The 24,202-nt window shown below is 45.4% G+C and overlaps 1 protein-coding gene across 1 annotated transcript; it reads left to right on the top strand.

Moving 5' to 3' along the window:
* The first annotated feature begins 2,019 nt into the window (after positions 1-2,019).
* Positions 2,020-13,999, top strand: MFAP5 (microfibril associated protein 5). The gene is given in 10 exon segments (XM_066175534.1): positions 2,020-2,147; positions 2,150-2,250; positions 2,252-2,315; positions 2,702-2,764; positions 5,492-5,539; positions 6,687-6,713; positions 9,128-9,163; positions 9,900-9,987; positions 10,865-10,938; positions 11,544-13,999. Coding segments are annotated over 10 exon segments (666 nt in total). The 5' UTR covers positions 2,020-2,101; the 3' UTR covers positions 11,663-13,999.
* Positions 14,000-24,202: the final 10,203 nt, after the last annotated feature.

Here is a 24,202-nt window from a genome sequence, read left to right as displayed (position 1 = left end):
GAGAAAAAAGGGACGTTCGAAAGCCGGTGTGCTGCGGCTCCCTCCGGTGTCCACCGCGAGCAAGAGCAGCAGGACACCTCCAGTTATTTCTCTGCGGCTTGTCTGGTATGTAAAATACTGAATAGCTTCCCAGCCAGCAGTTCCATTCCACCAGCATCGCGCCCATCCACACCAAGCTCTCCAAATGGAGGGGGTCTGCTAGCGCAAGGGATCTACTCGCACCAAGCAGCCAACGGAGAATGTCTTAAAAATTTAAAGCTGAAAAGAAATCAGCAGAAACCTCACCCAGTACTGGCTGTGGATCCTGTGCTCTGTGGGAGATGGTGGTACATCAACACATTGATAGATGAAAAACATTTGGCATCAATGAAAATTTCCAAATAAATGTGTTCAAAACTCACAAGGTCTTCAGGATGTTTTAGTTAGCCTGTTAAGCAGTCACAGCTCAAATGGCAACACAGAGGCACAGAGAAAAACAAAAGCCAAACCAAGGTGTGTGGAAAATTGTCCAAACATACTGCTATGTGGGTTTCCAGAAAAAGCCAAGGATCTGAGAGGATTCCTCAAACTGGTGTGTGGTTATGACTTCCATCACATCCTTTTGGTTGATTAATGACCTCTTGAGCATTTCCAATGGACTCAGTTTTAGCCGGTCCCTGAAAGTGGGAATGGTGGTGTCTTGCTCCAGTGAAACAGAGGAATGGTGTTAGGGTTCAGAGGGCTACCCTGCTGAGCAGGGAAATGCTTAACTTTCCCCACCCCCTCTGAACTTCTTCTGGTATGGTCCACCACTGGTGCATCCTCCAGGAATCTTGGGAGGACCACAAATAAGAAGGAACAGTCATTTTCCTCTTGAGCACTGCTGCTACCAATATCCAGCCACTCTCAGGTAAGAAGTGGTGGCTTCAGTTATATCATGTGTGGGCAACACGGGTCTCATATGCCAGAGAGGACATAGTGAGCATTTCCTTTAGTAAACTCTACATAAGGCATTATAGGATTTTATTTCCAGTTTGCAGTTAGTTGAGAACAAGTGAGGGTTATCAAGCTACCAGGACGAGCCTTAGGGGACACAGCTTTCCCTTACAAGGTTTCTGCCTTTAATTCCTGTATGAGGTAGGGAGCAGGGGTCATTTCCTAGCTTTCTCCTTGGCTCCAGGGCTGAGATTGCGTCTTGAAGCTCATCCAGTGCCTCCTCAAATTCAGCGGAGTTGTTACAGAAGCAGTAAAGGGAAAAGAAGTCGGTGCAAGCAACAGGAGGGAGCCAGATCCAGGGGTTGTTGGAGGAAGAGTTGGGGGAGAGTGGCTATTCCAGTGGGACTTGTGGGGGTTGCTCCTCCGTCGATCATAAAATGCACCGTGCTTGGAGGCACAGAGGAGTTAGGAGGATGGCAGTGAAGGTCGGGTCTCATTCGTCGTCGTATTTCTCAGTTCGTGTCTCTCTCATTCTCTTTTTTTTTTTTTTCTTTTTTTTTTCTTTTTCTTTTTCCCGTTTTTCCTGCCTTTCTCAGGCCAGAACGGCAGCGGCGCTGCAGGACGGGCCCCGTGGCCGGTACCTGTTCCCGTTCCTTGTGCTGCCTGCTCGCCAAGAGCCTGGTCCAGGGGGAAGCGCAGTCCCTCCGTCCCGCCGGGAAGAGCCAGCGGGGCAGCGGGGTGATGTCACCGCTGTCGCTGCCCGCCGATGTCCCCCTGCCAGCCCGTCTGCCCTCCGGCCCGGCCCGGCCCCGGCCCTGCTCCATCCCGTAGGGAGAGAGAGAGCCGCGGGCAGCATCCGGGCGCGTCCTGCGGGACAAAGGGATGCGGGCTCCGCAGTGTCCCTGTGCCATAGGCAGCCAGGGAAGCAGGGAAGAGGACCGAAGCACTGGGGTGGGGACAGGCAGCAGCTGAGTCGGGAAATGTGGCCAAAGACAGCGGCCTGAGGAGAAGCCCGGCTGCATCCAAGGGCAGGACGAAAGGGGACACCAGTGTGCAACGCAGACCCAAGAATCCATCCCTGGTGCTGGGCCATCCTGGGGGAATGGGAGGAGCCCCTTCGGAGGACAATAAACTCTGGAATGAGGGTGTGGGCTGCTGCTCCTCGCTCCCCCCTCATTCCACATGCATGATGATACCATATCCCTCCATCTCGCTGGCTTCTTGGGTTTTTTTCCTTTTTTTTTTCTCTTTTCCCAGAAACTGTATTTTGAAGACAACCAAAAGGAGAACGTGTTCTGGGTGTGGCTGCATGCGATTTACCCAATAGCCAAAGTGGGGGGGGCGCCGAAGGGGAAAAACACAGCGTCTGCCGCTGAAGGGAGTGGAAGCTGAGGGCTGCAGTAAGTGATGGGGACCCTGACTTTTCTTTCAGTGCTCCTCGACATAACTGAAAAGTAGAAGAGAATGGAGGGAGAGGACGTGGGGGAAGCTTTTCGTTGCATGCTGAGGGTGTGTGTGGAGCAGAGTTTAGCCATCCAAATGGGAAAAGAGATGGGGACTGGAGAAAGGGGATGGAAAGAGGAACAAAGCAGGTGGTGTTATAAGTTCAGTACAGAATGTTTCAGAAATACCTGGAAAACTGGCCGCATGAGGAGGAAGACAGGAGGGAGGCTGGGAAGACCAAATGGTCTTGAGATGAAAATGGGTACAACAAGCAAACTTTCTGAGATATAGGGGAGGGTATACCAGTTCCTGCCTTAGCTTTCCTCTTTTCTCAACTCCACAGGGATGAAGACCTCTGGAACCTGTATACTGTTTTGTGTCTTAACACTCTTCTTGTCCCCAACTGGTGAGTTCTTATGCCCAGGGGAAGGATTTCTTCCCCATCTGGGCCCCACAGAGTTTCCTACACAGAATAATGTGCAATGACCTAAGGACAGAGATATGTAGAGGGATAGTGAAGGGGGAAAGACCGGACAGGAAAGGCAAGGTGGATATAGGATTGTAAGGAAAAAAATAGAAACTGCAAACAGTTTCCCATCTGTGACACTCCAGTAAATACTGGGAGTCATAAGAGACGAGGTCCACAGCTTCTACTGCAGGTATGTTACAGTAAGCAAAACATCCAGATCAATCTGAGAAAGGGGGTTAGGTGTGCTTTGTGCTTACTGCTGTACCACCTGTGTATGCATGATCTGCAGGGCATTTCCCAGTGCTCTGTAAAATTTGTTCTGTCATAGTTGTGACACATTTGCTGTCACTAGCAGTTCCTGCTGGAATGACCTCATTCCAAGCCACTCTACTGCTGGGAAATTTTGTAGTATTTGTACAGCTGTTTTGAGAAACCTCACCTCTTTAATTCAGACCGTTTTCTTCTTTTGATGATGGTGATTGCTGATATTCTGTTTTGTGTCTCCATTACTTTGTTTGCTTGGAGATACTCTGGCAAAAATTCAGATCAAATTTGTTGTTGTTGTTTTTTGTTTGTTTTTTTTTTAAAGCATAACTACAGCAAAAAAGAATGAAACAAGAGGGCAGTATCAGACATTATAGTCAGAAGACTCAGGACAGATAGTGAAAGATTAATTTCAGTGGATGGACAAAGCTTTGTCCAGGAAAGACTGTATGTAGGAGAGAGATGACTACCAATCACATTCAAACCAGGTTATTCCAGTAGTCTCCTTGATCCTCCCCTCATGCTGAAACCTGATTCTGCTCCAAATAGCAGTTTTTCCTTTAAAGGTGCACAATAAACAATGTCGTGTTTATGACTGAAGCAGGGAGGTGAGGCACCCAAGAGATGAGCTTATAGGTGGACTACAATTTGAAAGAGGAAAAAAAAAAAAGGCTGTGGTTTTTATTATGCATGAAGGAAGCCTGAAAAGAATATTTCTTACTTTTGAGTATTTTGTTTTAGCGCTTCTCTTTGGGTTTGTTTGTTTTAACTTGGAAAATGACAGGAATCACCAGCTGGTCTCTCATTGTTTCTTTTGATTTTTGGATAAGCTACAGATTTGGTGAGTTAGGGTTGCAGTTCGAGACCCCAAGGGTTAATTTACTGCAGCCTGGATAAGAAAGTCCAGTTGTTTGTAAGGCTTATTTGTCGGGTACCATAGTAAATATAAGTTGAAGGTGGGATAAGAAAATCACTCTTTTTGGGTCCTTACCTCATATGCAGAGATTTCACTTCACTTATGTCCTTTTGTTTTAGAATTGGACTGGTTTTCTATTCAACCCCTTGGGGGAAACAAAATTCATAATAGCTGACTGTTCAGTGTTAGAAAAGAGGGAGGAGACTCCTTGTCTTTTCTATACATCTCTTCAAATCCAGCACTGCTGGATTTTGCAATGGTTTCAGGATTTGCATCCTTCCTTTTGCATCAGAAACAAACAAGAAAGTGCTCAGCACCATTTTCTTCTCTACTTGTTATATTTAAGAGATTAGCCAGAACAGGGGAAGTTTTGGGTTGTATTAAATTGTGTACTTAAGTCATTATACATGTCTGGCTCTCCTTGGGTTAATTGCCAGCAGCTGAGCCCTTGCTGGCAGCTGGGTGGGGAACAGAATATCAGGGTCCAGCAACTCCTGTAATGCTGTAGAGCAGGATTATGTAGGGGTCCCAGAGACCCTCTGCGGCCTGCAAGTAACTGCCCTTGGAATGTGGAAGAGCTATGACAAAAACTCCAGACCTGATCGTTTTTACCCACATAGTGCTCCCATTAAGAGCAGAAAGCTTCAGGCTAGGTCACAGGAAGTAGCAGCATGCACAGATTTTTGGGCTGATCATGCACACATGCTTGCAGTGCCCCAGATCACTGGCTTTTTCCTGCCAACTCCTTTCTTCATCCCACCCCAGTTATGCAGACGTTTCCCTTGTCTGTAGCTAGCAGGAAATATTTTCCTATTCCTGGCTCCTGTAAGGAAGCTGCTCTGTCACCCTTTATATTTGAACAAACAAACAGTCTAGCCCAGCTTCAATTTCTTCCATGTAGCATGCACAGCCAAGCCTTCATCACTCCCTTTCTGCAGTTCACCCAGAGGCTGAGAGGGGAAAGATTATCTGCTCTGTGCTCCATACCTAGGCTGGGTGATTTGCTAAGGAGCTACAAAACCTGCAGTCTGCATTTTACTGTACCAATGACTCAATCCATGTCCCCAAGTGAATAATTTCCATGACTCAGTTTCCTCTTTCATAAAACAAGAGATAGGGGTTTTGGTCAGCCTCCAGAGCAGGGAGGCCACATGGATTTCTTTTTTTTTTCCAAAATGTGTCAAAAGAGGTTTCAGAAGAGCAAAGTCTGGTAGCAGATCTGAAGGTATTTACTAACTTGTCCCTCCCTGTGCCTAGCCATTGACCCTGGTGGAAGCAGCAGGGATAGGATCAGGACCTGCTGTATCCACGAGCCTTTAAACAGCAAATGCAGCCAGCAGTGGAGGTGGAGGCTGAGTCTAAAGCATTTCTCCCTTCTGTAGAGGGCAGTGGTGTCTCCTGGATAGATAAACATTAAAATTTCACAAAGCCTGCAGACTATAAAAATCTGTCTTTCTTCATGCCCCTCTCTTCTTCTCTTGCAGACTGGTTTCCATGGATGGTCAATGGGCAAGAACTGGAAAATGGAACTCGTAAGTATTACAGGCACGTTAATATGCTGAAGATTGCTCATGTGACCCAGTTTTCCTGGGGAGTTACAGCCTATTTATTAGAAAATATTGTTCTTTGTTTCCTTGCCTGTGACATTGTGAGTTTACCTTTCAGATTAAACAAGCTCTCCAAGACAATCTGCTAAGTGTTACATGCTCTTTACAAATAATTCTCTAGTGCAGGGGTCCTGAGCACTTACCTGAAGAGTACAAAGTTATGTTCACAGTCAAGGGTTGTGGAGATCCACAAAAGCTGTAAGTCTTCAACCACGAGATGCTTGGGGAACTCTACTGCTGCTCAGAAAAGTCCTAGGGAAAATGGTGCACAAGTGGCATGGTGCTTTAGTGGTGAGGCCATTGGGAAAGGATATTGACTGATCTTCTTACTGGCTGTGTTGTTGGGGGTGAATTGCTTCATCCCTCTAGACCTTAATGCATTTTTGCCACATGGTAAGGTAAAATGAATGTACATTTACATCATGCTTCAGCACCCAAAAGGACTACCAAGGCTTGCCTTTTCTTCCAACCTGAAGCACCTGGCTAAGCCTGCAGACATCTCCCAGCTATGGTCCTATGGTGTGTAATATCTGGAGTTTCCCAGAAAATTATTCAGAAGCCAGTCCAAAACGTGTCCTGCAAGCATCCTTTCCTTAATGCTTTACCTCTCTACCACAGTTTTGCCAACAGTTGCTTTTCAGAGAAACTCATCCACTGATGAATTTCTGCAGTCAAAGCTAGGTTTTGGACTTGCCTCCCTCCTTCTGCCATAGGTGCCTCAGCTGTCTGTCCTAGTGCTGCGAGAGCCCTCAGCACCTTCATTTCAGAAGTCTTTCTTTCCCATCAAGATGCCAATAGTGGCCATATCTGAGAAGTCAGAATATGCATCCAAAATTCACTGAGGGTTGATACAACATAATCGCTAAGAACTCTAGTCCCAGGCCAGTCACCAAAAAGGGGAGTGGCTACCGGAGAGTTGGGGGTACTGTGTTTGATTATCTATTTGCTGGGTTGGATCCCACTCTCTTATGAGCGTATAATGGCAGGAGAGGTAATTCAAGCTGGCTCTGGCTGGCTGTGTAAGGGACCATAAAGTAAAGACAAGCTTTTTCAAGGACATTCTCTTTTCCAGGTGGAGATAACCCTGACAGCACCTCTGGTAAGTTCCAATCTCTTGGCATCTTCATGCTTCTTTTTCTCTTTTCACCACTCCTGCCTACAGACAAGCAGAAATTACCCATTATGCCCAGAAACTCCTCTTCCCACTTTTGATGTGCAGCAGTGTTCTTCCAGCACTTATGGCTGTCTGGGAGTCCTTTCTGTGCTCCACACGGGGAGATGAATTTAGGATGACTTAATGGTCTGTTCTGCAAGGAAATGCAAATCTCACTTAATGTACCACGGTTCCCTAAAGATGTTTCCACTGCAGAAAGCCATGAAATTCAAAACTCACACATCCTTGGCTCCCAGAGAAGGTGGCAGGAACAAAGAGACTAAATGAGGAGGGTGAGAAATTGGAAAGGCTCAAAATGGGACACAGGCAGTGTGTTTGTGTGTGTGTGTGTGTGCCTGCTGACAGGTAGCAGATGTGCTTCAGTTCTCAGGAGACAGAGGTGCCAAAACACCCCTGAAAGTAGTAAAGCAAACCCTGAGCATTGTTGGAGCAGGGAAGTGGAAATTCTGTTCTTTCAGTATTGTCTGCCCCACCATGCTTGCGGCTGTGTCACAGGGGGGCAGCAAAATGTCTGCAAAGGGAAGGGTAGATGGAGGACTTGGAAGACAAGCACTTAGAGCACACAGAGTGTGGCCTCAGAGAGTGGAGATGGCCTCAGGAGGACACAGAGCTGATGGCAGTGTAGGCAATTGCAACAATGGGCAATGGAGGAAAAGAAGAGGCTCCAGAAGGAGGCTCCCCACTTTCTCAAACTCCACTCTGAGTTCAAATCTGAAACCACTGGCCTTTGGGATGCTTTCTCTCCGTGCTGGAGCAGTCTCTCAAACACATCCCTCCAAGGTGGTGAAGACTAGGCAGGGCAGGGAGAGGGAGAACACATGGTTGATGCTATGGTTCAGAGAGAGACAGCTACGCACAGCTGTTTCTGGGGAATGTGCTCTGACTGTATGGAAACTTATCTGAAAGTGGTGTCTTGTTGTCTAGGATATCAGCTCCACGGCTTGTCCTCTGCCCTCACTCTGCCCATCAACTAGCTGCAGTATTTGTTGTGGGTCAGACTGCCAGGAGACAACACTGGAAGAGGAAAGTGGAAGCACAATATTGTATCTACAAGATCTGTGATCTTTGTGGTTGGGATGGGAGGTGAAAACAACTGAACTCAGTGTATGAGGCCTAACAGTCTGTAGGAGGGTAGAAAGGACTTAGTGGCCAGACCAAACTCGTGGTGACTGACCTACATCTAAAGGTTAAAAGACTAAAAGTGAAGCCTTTACAGCAAACTTGGGCTTCAAAATGCTTACTGTTGAGGGATCAAGCAAAACTCTTCACAAAGGGTGTGACATTGGGAGCCATCTTTGCTCTGCAACATCCTATCAGCTCTTGCACACCCAGCATATTTACAGAGAAGGTCTGCAGTTACTCTGACTGATAATCAGATAATAACACCACAATCAGCACTGGCTACGAACCAGATGTGAGATGGCTACTAGTCAGGACTGGTAAGCCATCAGGAGAAAAGTGGCAGGAGGAAAGAGACTGGAAGCTCAAATTAAGATCTTTCAGTACATCTCTTTTCCAGATGCAGCTGTCACACCACCTGCGCTTTTTCCTCCTGGGAAGGAGGAGGTTTATTCTGGGTTTATTCTCAGTCTCCAGCCACATGTTGTGGACCCTCCGTCCCTCTCCTCATGCAGTCCCTTGCACACCTGGAATCCTACCTTCTCTGACTGCCTCTAAGCCCCACACCCAAAATATTCATTCTCTTTAACACACGTGTTTTTCTATGCTTCTGGCTAACACTATGGCACCTGAACAGAAGTCCTCTGCAATTGCTCATAAGAACTTTCACCTGGCAGTCAGTTGTCTGAATTCCTTTCCAGTTCATTATTGTGTAAATTATAAAATATACTGGTTTGCTGTGGTACAGATGGGTTACTTTATCAGAAGGAATAACAAACCAGCCTCTTTTTGACCCCTTATCATAAAGAATCAATGGTGTTGCAATGCTGTTTCTTAAAGGTGTGTGTCACTGTTGCTTATGAAGGGCAGTCACAAACTCCTTTGCCTCTTGACTCGATAAAGGGTAATTATAGCAGCTAAAGAAATTTGCCTGAGTTTTTAAGTCAGAATGTCCTTGCAGTGTAGTTTTGAAAAGTAGTGGTAATGCTTTATGGGAAAGCTTCAACAAATTTTTAGCATTGTTGACCGCATAGCTGGCACTGGACTCACATTGGATTTGTACCTTATGGTTTCATTTCAGTAACAATGAAATAATTTTCTACATTAGAAGTTACAATGGAAGGCTCTTGAAAGAGTTTTTCAGATATTTGTTTTGATTAAGCTGATTTCTAGGAAGGAATCATGGTAACTAACTGACTTTGCTACCCTCTGTCTTCCAGTTCAGTCTGGCAGTGAAACGCCAACGCCTTCATCAGGTTTGTTTTAAGTTTGCTGCCTGCACCCCCTCCCAGACCCACTTTCACCCACCCTGTGTCTTACAAAACCCAAGACACCCTGTTACCTCTCCAGAGAGGTTCTGTCTGGGCACAGAACTTTGTCTCCTGAAAAATTGCTTTAAATTGTTCCTTGAGTTAGAAGTACTGGAGAATGATGGTAGTGGAAGCTGAAGCCTTCTCCTGGATGGCATGCCTGGGAAGGGAGGAGCTGGCAGATCAGCAGACCAGATACCATGGGTCAATATTGTGGTGTCAGTGGCTAAGATCTGGCATTTCAGAATGACTTGCAAGAAAATCCATTGTAGTTGATTGTCCAGAAAAGAAAGGAACTGGATTTGTGTCCTGAAATGTGATGATTGCACATCTATTAGAACCGCATCTTAAATATGCAACTGAAATTTACATTTTGTTTATATGTGTCTGTCCCCTTTACAACATGTGCCTCCTGTATTCTGGGTGTCCAGTGGGCTTTGTTTGCATTTCACTTAACTTTCCCTTCCTCTTGTCTTGCGAAGCAAGGGGATCACAAATGTTTGCACTATTTTCCTCTTCTCTAAACCAACCCCATCTCTCACATGAGAGTGATAAGAGGCTGGAGTTCCTTCCCTAGAAGCCTGGAGGACTGTATCTAGTGATTAAATTATATCTGTACCTGAATGAGTGCACCTGGCCATGATGCTGGATTGCACCCCTGTGTCTGTGTGTGTGTTCTCAGACTGTCGTGAGGAAAAGTTCCCTTGCACGCGCCTGTACTCTGTGCACAAGCCAGTGAAGCAGTGCATCAGCTACCTCTGTGTTACAAGGTAAGGAACCAGCAGTCCCCTAAGAAATCACTAAAAACTGCTGAGAAATGGTATATCTGGTTCAGCAGTTGTTGCCTTTGAAGACTAGAGGTTTTTCTCTGGGAACCTATGGGTGAGATGAATCCTATTCTCAGAGCATCCTTTTAGGGTAATTATTTAAAATGACACAATGACTACAGTCTGTGCAGCACTAAGGAGCTGTAATATGCCCCATATTGTAATCCATATTTAAGGTATTTGGTCATTTATAGGGCCATGAAAATCATCAGAGATATGGAGCACCTCTCCTACACAGATAGGCTAAGAGGGCTGGGATTATTCAGCCTGGAGACGAGAAGGCTCCAGGGAGAACTCATTGCAGCCTCCAGTACCTAAAGGGAGCTTATAAAACAGAGGGAGTGCAACGTTTTACATGGGCAAATAGTGATAAGGCAAGGGAGAATGGTTTTAAACTGAAAGAAGAGAGATTTAGATTTGATTTCAGGAAGAAATTCTTTACTCAAGAGTGTGGTGAGGCACTGGCACAGGTTGCCCAAGGAAGTTGTCAATGCCAATGAACACTTTGGGAGTGTTCAAGGTGAGGTTCGATGTGGGGTCTTGAGGAGCCTGACCCAGTGGGTGACATTCCTGCCCATGGAAGTGAGTTTGGAACTAGGTGATCTTCAAGGTCCCTTCCAACCCAAGCCTTTCTATGATTCTAAGATTTCATGAACTCTTTACAGAGATTATTTCGCTATTGAGCAGCCTTATTCTAGGCTAAGAAGTCATAAAAATTCACGATTTGCCTGCTTATTAGTGAATATGTTTATTTCCTGTATCCCTTTTTTGTTTCTTTGTGTCCCTGTGCCGTCTGCTGCTGATCCCGGTGATCCTGCAGTGTGCGTCGCATGTACGTAATAAACAAGGAGGTGTGCACTCGCATTGTCTGCAAGGAGAATGAGGTCATGCAAGGTGAGTGGTACCACAGGCTAGCCTAGAAGGATAGCTGTAGCCATGTGATAGAGTCCCCAAGCTAACTAGTTGGCTTAGACCGTAATCCACATGCAGTAGCTTCCCTGGACTTTGAAAGAGTTCTAATGCAATGCAATCTTGGATCTAATATACATGCCATGATAAAGAAAAAAAAACCAAACTGGAAGTGGATATTGTACTACTAAGAAATATGATAGCTCTCTATTCCTCGATCTTGATCATGGTCCAGTAGTCCCACACACAGCCTTACTCAAAGTTGTACTCCTTTGAGGTTAAAGAGTAAATCTCAGTATTTCTGTTCATGATTAGAAGCAAGATCCAGTCTAGATTTTTAATGCAATCTTTGTTGCAGCAAAATACAAGTGGTTTTAATATGTTATGTACATGCATAAACCCAGAAGGAGATTCATAAAAGCCTAAGGACTTGATTTGCTTGCCTCGCTTGCCTCATGTGTATGAGGAGTCAGCAGTTTCAACAGTTTCTGTAGATGCAGTGAAGGATGTACCTCTAACTCTTCTGCTGGTGAAGAATTTGAAGGAAGCTTTGATTATCTGTCAACCTGTGTGTGTCTGCTTGTCTTCAGATGAGATTTGTCGCCAGCTGGCTGGCCTTCCTCCTCGACGTCTCCGCCGATCCGGGCAGCCCCTGCCTCTCCCTTGCAGACAGCTCCTGGAGCAGCAGCGCAGGCCTGATGCTCTGTGAGCTACCAGCAGGAGGAGAGGAAAGGGATGAGAGAGAAGAGAAGTCATCATCCACTACCTACAGTCCAAGACAAGTGCTTCTTGTTTGTGATTCCCCCACCATTTCCTTGCTTCTGTGCCTTCTTCTACATCCTCTTCTTCAGGTGCTGCAGTGCACAGAGTACCCTCTCTGCTAGTCTGTCATGGTAGCTGTTGTCGTCTTTATAATCTATTGCTGAGGATATGGGATTCTCCCCTCTTTTCTCTCACACTCTGCCTGGCAGGCTGTGAGCTTCTCATTTCCCAGAGGTCCTTATAAATGTGCTACACCTTCTCTTGCTTTGCCCCTGGAGAGAGACAGAAATGGGGACAGGATGAAGTTCTCCCCAATGGTACAGATGCCCTAAACTGCATCTCATCTCACCTTCATGCCCTAGGACTCCTGCCCTAGATTTCTTGGTCAGCCTGAGCCTCTCCGGTTCTCCTGCACCACTGAATTTGGTGTGTGAGCACATTCTCCTCCTTGTGTCTGCTGGCATCAGGGAAGTGACAGAACTGGGAGATGAGCTGTCCTGAACCCAAGGCAGACATCATTGTCCCTGGGTGGCAATAGATCATTTATAACTACCTCTGGGAAGTTTTTTGTCTCAAGCCCATTGCCTCCCTCACACACATCTGCTACCAAAGGAAAAAAATTCTGGGTTTAGTGTGGCATTATATTTTTCTCAAGAAAATTATGTTGGATCAGAGTGCTGCCTCTTCTACTCCTCCTCTCCTCTCCTCTCCTCTCCCCTGTTCTTGTCCCTCCCTTCCCAATGAAGGCATCTCTTGATGCCCATTCCAGGCAAGTTCCAGGGAACAGTAATTACATCTGCCTCCACTCCTAAGCCCAAGAAAGCCCATGAAGAACCTGTGTGACCTGACATTACTGAGACCTTGCAAGGAATTATCTTGTCTTGGTGTCTTGTCTTGGTCTGGCTACCTCCACACTCTCCAGTTGCTGTGCCTGCTTTCAATCTCCAGCTGAGTTCCTACCTCCTAACCTGGAACTCCTGCACAAAGCAGTAAGAAATTGAAAAATGGAATTGGATGTGGGAGCAGAATCATTATCTGGGATTTCTGTTTATCTGGGGCCTGGGATTTTCCTGCAGAATCTCTGACTGTGCTGACCTGCACAGAGCCAGGTGCTGATGGGGAAGGTAAACATATCTGCAGGTATAAGTGCTTATACAGGCCAGCCTGGGCAGAAGAATTCACTGTGGCAGCACTGGATGTCTGGTCTGCTCAAGGACTTTGTTTTCTAGATATATGGAGAACATTTCCAGGTATATGGGCAGTTTTCATGATGAGACCAGGTAGGGTAAGTGGGGAAGAGCAGTCTGAATTGTATTAATCATTCCATGTGACTCTTAGTGTCATGATTCTGTGGGTCACCAGAGGATCAGCAAGACCCTCTCTCCAGGATCCCTGGGTTGTTCCCAAGATCTGGCATTCACTTCCCTCACACAATAAACTCTTCTGCTGAACAGAGACCACTCAGTCTTTCAGCTGCACTGCCCTGTTGCACAGAGCCAGGGTCACACAGTATTGGGGACGGTTTGCTGCACAGAGGCAGACATCTCAGAAAAAGAGCAAAACCAGTAGTGTCCAGTAGGACCATCTCGCCAGGACCTGCATTTCTGCTGTATGCAGCAAGAAACTGGTTACATCCTCTGTGTAGGGAAATACACCTTGTGCAGACAGATTCCATATGAGGTCAAAATTAGCCCTAGTTGGGCTAAACCTCTCTATATCAATCCAGTATAGAGGAGGAAGAATTCCAAATCACGCAGTGACTAGAATTTTGCCCTACATATAGGAGCACTGCACTGCTACTCAGAGGATGATGCTCCTCTCGAGTACTCCAGGCTCATGAGAGTAGGAATGAAGGTGGGAATTCTTTGTACTGAGAAGGTGCATATTTCTGTAGAGAAGAGGGTACTGACAGCCTGATCTCAAAGACATTCAAGCCACTGGCAGCCGTTGGCTTCCATGCTGGGATACCTGTGAAAATTGCCTGTGTGGAAGAAGGTAGGATGGAGATGGGATGTGAGATCTTGGAAACTGGACTAGGTCAAGTCTGCACTCTGTATTTAGAGGTGAATATACAGCACTATAGATACATAGCTGGGTAACATAGCTACTGTACAGCATATAGAAATTTAGCTTTCATACAGGTGGGAAGTGGTTAGAAGCCCTTCTGTTGCTTGCTTTCAGCAGGGGCAGGAAGAGGTGCTTCTGTCCAGGAGAACACTGTTTTAATGCTAGAGTCTATATAATCCATATTAAAAGAAAAATTGTTTCCTGTTATTCTTGGCAACTCTTAAGTGTTTGGGTTTATTTGTCTTTTGCTGCATTTCCTCCAGATTTATGGGGAGACTTGATTCCAGATCAAATCTATCATTTGTAACCTTTTACTCCCTGATAGCCTAGACCTCTGCTGTCACCCTCCTTTCACTCATGAATCACAGGTCTTCCTGGGAACTCTTTTTTTTTTTCTAAACAAACATAATATTTTCTCCAGCTTTTTTTTTTTTTTTTTTTTTTTTTTTTTTTTTTTTTTTTTTTTACCATGCATAGCTGTGCTAGGTTTTCCTGACAATTGGGAGCTGCTGAACACATGGATAACTCCTCCCAGCCCATGAAATCTGTGCTGAGGACAAATCTTTTCACTGTGCACATGCCATAACTTTCTGGTGGAGAATTAACATCTCCAATCTCCAAATAAAATGGGAAGATGACTGAAATAAGAGAAAAGCTGTAATAAATATCACATAAGCAGAGAAGAATTTGTTCGCTACAACCGTTTAACTCAATAATGGGAGTAAGTGAGAGGCTACATTAAAAATTATACATCTAGGTCAAAGGGATTAGGAAAATTTCTTTTTCATTGATTTTCTGACTTTTTCATAGTTTCATCAGGCACTGACTGTATGTCATATTTTGGTTGAAAAGATCAAGCACTAAGATGTAGGGGAGTCGGAGCAGTGTCTTCATGTGCAAGCAGTCAAGTCTGCATTTAGATGGTATTTCTAGAACAAAAGTGGCTATGGGCCAAATTAGCCATCAAGCTGGCTCTGAGAGTGCCCCACAGATCTCCAGGACTAAACCACACAATGCAGGTTATTGCACAGGACTCTCCTCCATGCCCCTTCCTGCCTGAAGCTGTGGTGTCCTGATCTCGGACTGCTGTAATGGATACAGCCTCAGCCCCAGTGACTGGAGATACTGCTCCCACGTACACTGGCCAGACCCTGCTCTGTCTCATAAACTCAGCCTTTGCAGTGCTCCTGTACTGGCACTTCCCCCTGGCTGTGTGAGCCAAGTACAACATATGCCATCAACTGTTTGTAATTCAGCTTATTCTTCCTTTTCCCTTACACTAGAATCGGCCCACACTTCATTAGCACTTGCCCCATACACAGATTTATTTCCCTTGCCCCTCCAACCTGAATTACCATATCTGGACATCACTTTCTCTTGCAAACCAGGGAAGTGGTTTTCAATATACCTCCGGGTAGGTGTGCTGCTCATGCAGTTGGGCTGGCCACAAAGAAAGCTGACAGAGCTCTGGTTTTAGAAGCATGATTCTGCATTTGTGGCTGATTTTCATAACCTCTCCTGACCTGGAGCGGAAGTTAGATGCCGTGTGGTCACTTCCAACACAATGGCTGTTCCTTCTCCTTTTGCTGGAACAGCTCCTCAGGACCTATCTGTGTGACCAGCTTGAAGGCTGCTGTTTAAATCCAGTGCTCCAATGACTGCTCCCCAGTTTGAAGCACTGCCTCACTGCTGGGCATGTGGAACTAACAAGAATGGGAAGGCTGTCAGAAGCCCTGACATGTCACCTAGAAGCTCCTGAAACTTGTTGCCTGAATCTTGTCCACAAGAGCCCACAGCATGAACAGAGCATTGACATCGGGCATCTCAGCCTGGAAGGATGTACTGCCAGCTGCCGTTTGGGCTTGTTCTTCACAGAGGGGACTGGTCCTTGCCACCCACCCAAAAAGAGCACCTCTCCTGGGCAAAGAATAGCTGGGTTGAAACCAAATGGGATTTTAGCTTTAATTTAGAAAAGAAAAAAAATTGTTTGGGTATTTTTTTTCCCAGAGGTGTTGAAGTATACGATCTTGTAGTATTGACCCCTCACACCACATGGTGACATTGTTTGACAGTGTACATTTGTCCAACTGTGAACAGCACCCTGACTGGGGCACACAAAATCTGAATTCCAGTTCTGAATCTCTTCACCCCCTGCTCTCTGATCTTTAGCATATTGCTTTCTTCTCTCTGTTCCCTGCCATCCTTAGCCCCTACAATTCAGTAAGTTGGAATAAACTCCCATAAAATAGAGAGCTGGATTTTATTCCATTAAAAAAGTTATTTTAAAATGTGTGGGAAATACCACAAAGGTATTTGATTGTCTACTTTTGCTATCAGTATAAATTATTTTTACAAATAAAAACATGTTCAATAATACCAATTATATCAGTTAAAATGCAAACAGCCTGTGTTTATTGCTAGTATGCTGAAGTATATTTAAAAGGTGAATTGTGAAAAACATTCAATTCATTTTATGAATAAATTATCTATCACAATGCGTTTTGGGCCATTTTACTAAGACTGCAATTTCCATACAAATCCAGCTGATCACAAATTAGCAAAAAGGTCTAATAGAGAAGCCTATGTAATTCAATGTGTCTGACTAATAAGTCATGTCAGATCTCACCTGCTTAAATAGAAGAATGAATGTAGGTTAAGCTGTGCAAAATTTTAAATAAATGTGGATATTGAGATAGTATATGTTTCCAGTTAAGATCACAGATAAACTTACATTGAAAGTTAGCATGCAGAGCTAACTTCAAAGCTGCTCAGATTGCTCAGAGCCTTGTCCAAATGAATTTTTAAAAACTCAGCAGTGGATGGAGAATCCTCAATTTGTTCTAGTATTTCACCACACTTAAGATGGAGAATAGTTGCCTGACATCAGATCAGAAATTCCTTTATTGTATCTTTTGTCTGCTGCCTCTATTCTTTTTGCTGTGCATCTCTGAGCAAACTCTGTCTCCCCTACAGTTTTGCTGCAGACAACTGAAGCAAATAACAAGAAGAAACTTTTAATTAATACAAAGCAGAAGTTTAATTGCAAAACAAGGCATTAAAATTATTGAAATCCATTTGCTTCCTTTGGGGAAATTGTGTTAAAAAAATGAAAACATGACAAAAAATCAGTGGTTCAATTAAAGGATTTGCAATCTGTGTCCCTGCAGCGGGCCACATTTTCTATGCTCACACAGCATCTACTTCTTTTGCACCACCTTCTCACCCTGAGGTCACTTTCAATTTCTCTGCCTTGGGTTTGGTACCCTTGGGTTTCACTGTTTTGCCTGTAGCTGGATCTTTGGCTATTTTGGTCTGTCAGTTTTCATATTCTGCAGCTACTCCTTGGCCATGCTGGCTGCCAGCATCTTGGCTTTCCTTGGAGCTTTCTTCACAGCCAGAGTTTATCCAGGCTCCTTGGCAGTACCAGTTGAGGTGGGTCTTGGCCTTTGCTGCCTTCTTGCCACCTTCAGAAGTGTTTCTTTTCTGCCTGGTGCAGTGTGAGTGTAGTTGCTCCTGAGACTCTCTGTGCTGTGGTGACCAGTGATTTTCTCATCAGCACTGCTTGAGCCCAGCACTGTCATCACACAGCATCTCTTTTGGCTCCATTGTCCATCAGCTGCTCTCTTTGTAGTTGTTCATTTGTTCAGCTTAGGAAAGGCGTCTGAACTCTTTGTAGTCTCTGCAAACCATCATTTCTGTTCCCTGAGAGTCCTCAGGGGCACTGCTTCACAGAAGATTTTTGTCTCTCCAATCTAAAAGCTTTTCTGGCCTTGTTCCCTGTTTTCCAAACTGGAACGGGACCAAGCTAGCCACCCTTCCGTAAATTTGCCTGTGCCTTACCTGTACCTGCACAAAAGTGATAGAAGAGAGGAATGGACCTGGTGTCCCCATGTTGAGCACAGACTGGGCAAAAGGAAATTACCTGGCTGTGTATGTGAGTACAAGAACAAGAGATGCTCATGAGGACTTCCAGACAAGGAAACCTTGTACAACTGCAAGGTTCTCAGCACATGACTGACAGCCAAGGAACAACCAACACCTGATTTTTTACTGAACTCCCGAGACTTCTGTCTGGGTCTTGCCAACAAAGTACTTCTCCAAAGGCAACAGGGAAGTTAAAATCAGGATTTATCACCCAGGGCCCAGGTGCAAGCTCTTTCTGCACTGAGTAGCAAGAGCTGCAGCACTGCACAAACATGAGCTAATCACAGGCAGCACTGGTTTGCAAAACCATAACCACAGCTAGAAGGTGAGCCTCATTGTGAAAAACTGTAGTGCAAAACTGAGTTTCTCCCTGTGGCTAGCAGATGATTGCAGAGATACGGAGCCAATGATTTCCATTGAGGAGGGGGAAGATGTGATCTGAAGCAGGGTGTGGGACGCCCAGACCAGGGAGCTGAGCTGTAGGAGAATGGAGTAACACTGGAACAGAGCCTGCAGCTTCCCTGAGCACACAGAGGGTGTTCTCCAGGTCAGCACAGAGTCAGGAGCCAAGTGAGATGGGCAGGGCATGCTGGAGGCTGAGGCTGCAGGCACTGCAATGGGAAGCAGCAGGGTGCAAGCAGCTCTGGTAGGTACTTTACCCCCAGCTCTCAGCATGGGGAGGGCACATTCTGCTCTCATCAGAGTCTGTTTCTCTTAGCATAAATGAGATAAACTCCCAACCATGTCACAGCCTCAAGCCAGAGACCACACTAGAAGACATTTAGCATAAGTATATGAATTTTGGTCACATTTCTTATCTGCATCCATGATGGGGAAGTCATTCACTAGGTCTCAAACTCCTCAACCCAATCTTGCCCCTTTCCTGCCTTCCTGCTGGTGATCCCAGCAGGTGTCAGTCTCTGGTAGCAAGGGCTGGAAGTGCTGTGGCCTAGAGACATGGTGGAGGGTACTAATACAGGCAGGGAGAGAAAATAATTGTGGGGTCACAGGGCCAGAATTAAAGATTATTAGTTCCTATAAAGAGCCTCGGGCTAGGCTGGCAGAGAGCTGCAGGGCAGGAATGAGAAGCACTCACAGGGCTGCGGTTAAAAAATGTACACTCAATTCAATAGTTTCACTCTAATTTGCCTCATCCTCCAGCACCAAAACAAGCTCAACAGTGAAACAAAAATAAACTGCAGGTCAAGTCTCCAGGTAAAGATTTTGCAGTGCAAGCCTGGAAAGCTGAATTACTAGTAAAATACACAATAACGTATAACCTTAGTGCACACCCAGCTACCAGATGCCCTCAATTCTGCATCAGTGGCATCACTGACAATCCTGAAGCAATGCAGCAGTGCAAGGTTTGTAAATCCACCCTCCCACACATCCTGAACTCCTGCCTTTTTTACTTCCCTCTTCCCTCTCATAACCTGGGATCCCTGCTCTCATGTAATTTAGATGTAGCCTCCATGACACTTACCCCACAGTGCTTTAGTTTTGCATTTGCAAACCCCACCACCACAACCATCCCTCTCTGGTGAAGTCCACCCCAGGCAGACCTCACACACATCCTCACAGCTTTTATATATCTCTGTGGTGCTGCATATTCCGCAAAAATCACTGCTTTGTAATGCAACTGCTGAAACCTACTCCCCAGGCATGGCATCCACGGTTGCATCACAGGATGAGTTGGCAGCTCTAGGGACAAGGCTCTCTGCCCTATGTCCTAACAGCAAGCTGCTCTACATCTGCTGTGGAGGGGTTTCTTGCGCCCAGGACTGGAGTCATGGGAGTGGTGTGCCTGGCAGAGGTGTCTGAGCAAGTGCACTATATTTGTGTTGGGTCTGGGTCATTCTGAATAGGGTGACAAACCTTTGTGGACTGAAGGCAGTGCAATGTGTGTGTGTGTGTAATAAATAAGCATTTTGATATATAGTCTCACACTTAGTATGTGTTCATATTAAGTGAGCATGCTTATAATAAACGAGCATAACAGCTCATTTATCTGCCAGTGCCTAACTGCAGGGAGCTCTGCCACTCCTCTGCTCAGGGTCTCTGTGCAAGTCAGTGGCTGGGGTGCATCAGCACTTGTGGAGCAGAGAAAGTTTTTCTGTTTGAGGTTTACTCTTGAGGCCAGGGGAAGCAGGTGTCTGTGTTTCTTGTGTTCAGTGTCAAACCAACCAACTGGTGATAGAGGCGCTACTTTCAAAAGGTGATTTCTGAGCAAAGGGTGAATGGAAAAAATAAATATATATTAATAATGGTACGCACCAACACATGACTTCCTGTTGACTAAACAAGCAACCTCTCCTTTGCTTTGGGGCTGGATAATTTAAATTATTCACTGTATTTCTGCTGTCTAATTTCTTGGTGATTTGCTTTCTGAATCTTTCGTAAAAGTAATGGTGGCATTCCTCCTCTCACCCCACCTTACACCTGACCACTGCTCTGCAGCCACCAGTTATTTCTCTGTTCTCATTCCAAAATAGAAAATAAAGCCCTGAGCACAAGAAACCTGAAGGGATGCTAGAACATCCTTTCATGATCCCAAAAAGCTGGAGCAGTGTCTCTTGCTAGATAACACTCCAAACACAGCAGCACAGGGACCCTCTCCAGCCTTCCTCACCAGCCTTTAACTGACCCGGGCTTTGACCAGAAACAGTGATGGAGACATCTTCAGTATTTTCCTCTCCCATCTTCAGGTCCCTCTCCAAATAGGTTTTCATTGAGCAGAAAGGACAGAAAACTGAAGTGGTCAGCATATCTCCTCGTGTGTTAGCTTCCAGCGTATGCTTGACACAGATTTGGCAATTTACAGCCAGGGAGAAAGCTGGACAAGCAATCAGATCAGGGATCAGTGACCTTTCCACGGTTTTGCAGATACTATTTTTATATTATTTACTATTTTTTTTACCCAGAGCAGGGGTGACATCTGCTAATGAGCAAAATCTTGCTGTGGCAAGAGAGCGCAGCTCCTGTTTCAGGCAGAACTGCATAGGAACTGAAGGTCCCTCTTGAAATATCCCCTAGACTTGCTACAAGACACTCAAACACATCCACACCAGCATGTTTCTGCTCTGGGGATTAGAGATAGAGGCAGAGAATCTCTACCACTGACTTTGTGCACTTGCACCTCACATGTGAGGGAAGTTACCAGTCTAAAAGAAGGGCATTAGAAAGCCTACAGCAGTGTTTAGACTTGAGAGCCTTGCCGTTAATTATAGTTCATCTGATTGTTCATCCATTCTTTCTTTTTTATCTCTCTGGAGAGCAAAGAAACTCTCAACATTTAAGGGAAAGAGCATGTCTTAAACATGGAAGGACAAATTCCACTTGCAGGCAGAACCAGAGAAAGGATCTAATTATACGTTTTATGAGACTTGACATGTGAAACCTTTGAGAAAACAATTTTGTACCAATTAAATTTATGGGAAAGACTAGGCTGGCCATGGAGATATTTCTTGACTCCTTTCAAAGTAGAAAGCTTTATATAAAATTTTCTGCAATCTTTTGGCTATGAAAGTGGAGAACCAGCACAAGAATAAAGGTAAATTTACTTTGATTTATTGACTGAAACACAAACAGTTGCGATCACTAGGAAGCTGATTTCCCAGAGTGTTTTGCTTTTTGGTTTTGCTTTTCTCTTTTTTTTTTTTATCTCTCTCTCTCTCTCTTTTTTTTTTTTTTTTTTTTTTTTTTTTTTTTTTTTTTTAAATAATGTCCTGCGTAACAAATGTCCTCTTTGAATTATTTAAAGAAAATCTAGTATTAATGTGTGATGTGTTGGTCTGACTTAGGAGATTTGTCACAAGGCGCTACTTGAGTAAAGGCTGAAAGGGGGCAGCTATTTCATTAGCCAGAGTGTTCTCTTAGATTCTGTTAAGTAGGACAGGGATTCTCAAGCATTTCAGTCTCTTCTAGCTTTGGTCAAACACTAGGAGCCAGATCCTCAAGGAGGATAATTGCCACAGCTCTTGAGACCAATGCAGCTGCCAAAATGTGTGTTCATTGAGCATGTGTCCTACCCAGGCATTTCCCTCAGGAGTAGGACAGCCCATGCCTGGGCCTTGCAGGCATGCTTCTCCTTTTCCTGAAGTATGCCATGCTCTCTGCTCTCAAAAACAAGTCCTCCACAAGTGCTGGGCTAGAGAGTTGGCTCTGTTCTGGCAACTCATCTCTCTTTTGCATGTGTTTGCATATACTGGTTTCACAAAGCCTTAGCATTCTGAAAACCAGTAAAATTAATAAGGAAAGTTAATCAAGCAGAGAAAAAACGAAGAACTACCCTAGCATGAGGTAAACAAAAGCCCTGCTTCTCAGCCATGTGCCACTTGAGGCAGAAACGGAGCAGAATGTCCCCTGGCTGCCTCCTCTGTGCCCAGCCGAAGGCGCTGCCCCATCCCTCGGCTGTCCTTCAGCCCTGCAGAGGGGATGGGTGCCGAGGCAGGAGCAGAGCCTGAGCAGCCCAGAGCAGTGCTAGCAGAGCAAAGTGTGTGCAGCCTGAGTGCCAGCCTGGCTGTGACAGCACAGAGCTCAGTCAGTGTGTCCCAACTGTCACCCTGCCACCAGCAGAGCTCGGTGCTGGTGCCAGTACCACCTGGAACTGCAGGATCAGGCCCAGAGTCACTCTCCACTGGTGCTTTGTGTACAGCTTTGCAATGCAGGTCTGCCACCACTCCTGGCGTGTTGACAGGGCTCAGACACCGTGGCAATGTTCAGGTACCAAAACGAGGCCGGCCACTCTGCACTGAACCCTGGGGGCTGGGGCCCTTTCCCTCTCATCTTCAGCTTCAGTGTTGATCCATGCAACTGCCAGGCCTTTCAGGGGGTCACAGAGGAGCAGGGAAAGTGTGCCCACAATTTGGTGTTCCCTGAGCTCCTTCCAACGGGGTGGCTCCAGGTTGCTGCACAGAGCTGCCTGTGGTGGAGCAGGGCAGGGTCACCACCGTCCCTGCACAGCTGTGTGATGTGAAGCCTGGAGGGATGGTGTGGTTTTGCCCACATTCACACTAGTGGTACACAAGCTCTTAGGCCCCCCTCTAACCACTAGACAATGTTTCCTGCCTTGTTATGCTATTGATATTATTTCAGAAGAATTTTGCTGGCAGGGGGGCCAGTAGGCAGGGGCAGGTGGTGACCAATGGGTGCTGAGCATCTTTCAGAACTGATGCCCCTTTGCATCTCAACACTTTTCAGCTCCTGCAGCTCCAGAGACCCTTCTAACTCCTCCCTCAACCACACCCCGATGAAAGCCAGCAGGGAATAGATAGGGGTGAATGGGGAGGGCACACACAGACTAGTCCACATTTCTGTACATCAGGTACAGAGGGCTGCACTAACAGAGTCTGCGAGATAACCTCCCTGTAATCCCATCACCTGAGAGAGACCCTAGGAGTCATGGACAGGTAAAATGAGTGCCTCTGGTTTCTTGCTCATATGAGAGTCTTTCTGTCACAATTAGCTTGCTCTCCCTCTGGTGTTGACCATCCTTTTCCCTTTCCCCTTCCCCATCTGACTCACTGATCTAACTCCCTGCATCTCCTGCTCTTGCAACTTGCATCTCTGTGTCTCTATTGTTCTTTCTCTTTGACTGTCTGCCACCTGTACTCTTTTCCCTTTCTGTAATTTCTTACTTGTGGCTATTCTCTGTTCCTTTCATTGTTTTTCTTTTCTAGAAACAAAGGATGATAACAGAAGGATGAATAGTCAGATGCTATCTGCTGCTTAAGCACCTCAGTCCTCTACTTGCACTGCAATTACTCTGTGAGCTTATTATGACTAATCACTCTCCACAACTGCATACTATGCACACACTCAGGGGGCTTCACTCTGATTTCATTAATCTTTATTTGAGGAGAAGATCTCTGTTCAGGCTGCTTCTTCAGTGCCCAGGTATAATAAGAGCTCATACGTGTCCTTGCTGCTTTTCCTTGAGCTATGCTATAGCCATAGGAGTTGCATGTGTATCCAGCAGTTTACACCTAACCTGACATCTGCTCAGTTGCTCCACACAACATCTGTTCATTCATTATTCTGTTTGCACCAGACATATTCTGAAATCCTCCCTGGGAAAAAAACCCTGGGATGGTGAACTGCAGAGGAAAGGGAGAAAAAGAACTGATGGTAATGACCATTTCTAGTTGAACAAATGTCTTCTGTGATTCAAATTGTCTTCAATTTGTTCTGAAACTGAAAAATAATCTAAGTGATTGTAATTTTATTTTTCTGTGGTTTGGGGTCATTTCTTGTTCTTCATTCTGATTTGCATCCACATGCAACTCTGCACTGGCAAAACATTGAACAGAGAAAAATGGAATGAGATGAGAAAAGGGACAATTAGAAGAAGAATCAGAAACATCTTGAAAGCAAATGGTTTTGGCCAAAACTTAAAAAAAAAAAAAAAGTAGAAAAGGGAAAGTCTGTTTTCCCTGATGTTTTTGATGTGATAAAAAGCATTTTCCCTTATGGGTTTTAATGAAACATCAATGTAATT

This window comes from Chamaea fasciata, unplaced genomic scaffold, assembly GCF_029207755.1.
Source record: "Chamaea fasciata isolate MVZ Bird 193981 ecotype frontalis unplaced genomic scaffold, bChaFas1.0.hap1 SCAF_2, whole genome shotgun sequence".
Taxonomy (NCBI): domain Eukaryota; kingdom Metazoa; phylum Chordata; class Aves; order Passeriformes; family Sylviidae; genus Chamaea; species Chamaea fasciata.
Note: the sequence above shows the minus strand (reverse complement) of the source record. Positions and strands in the feature narration are given on the sequence as shown.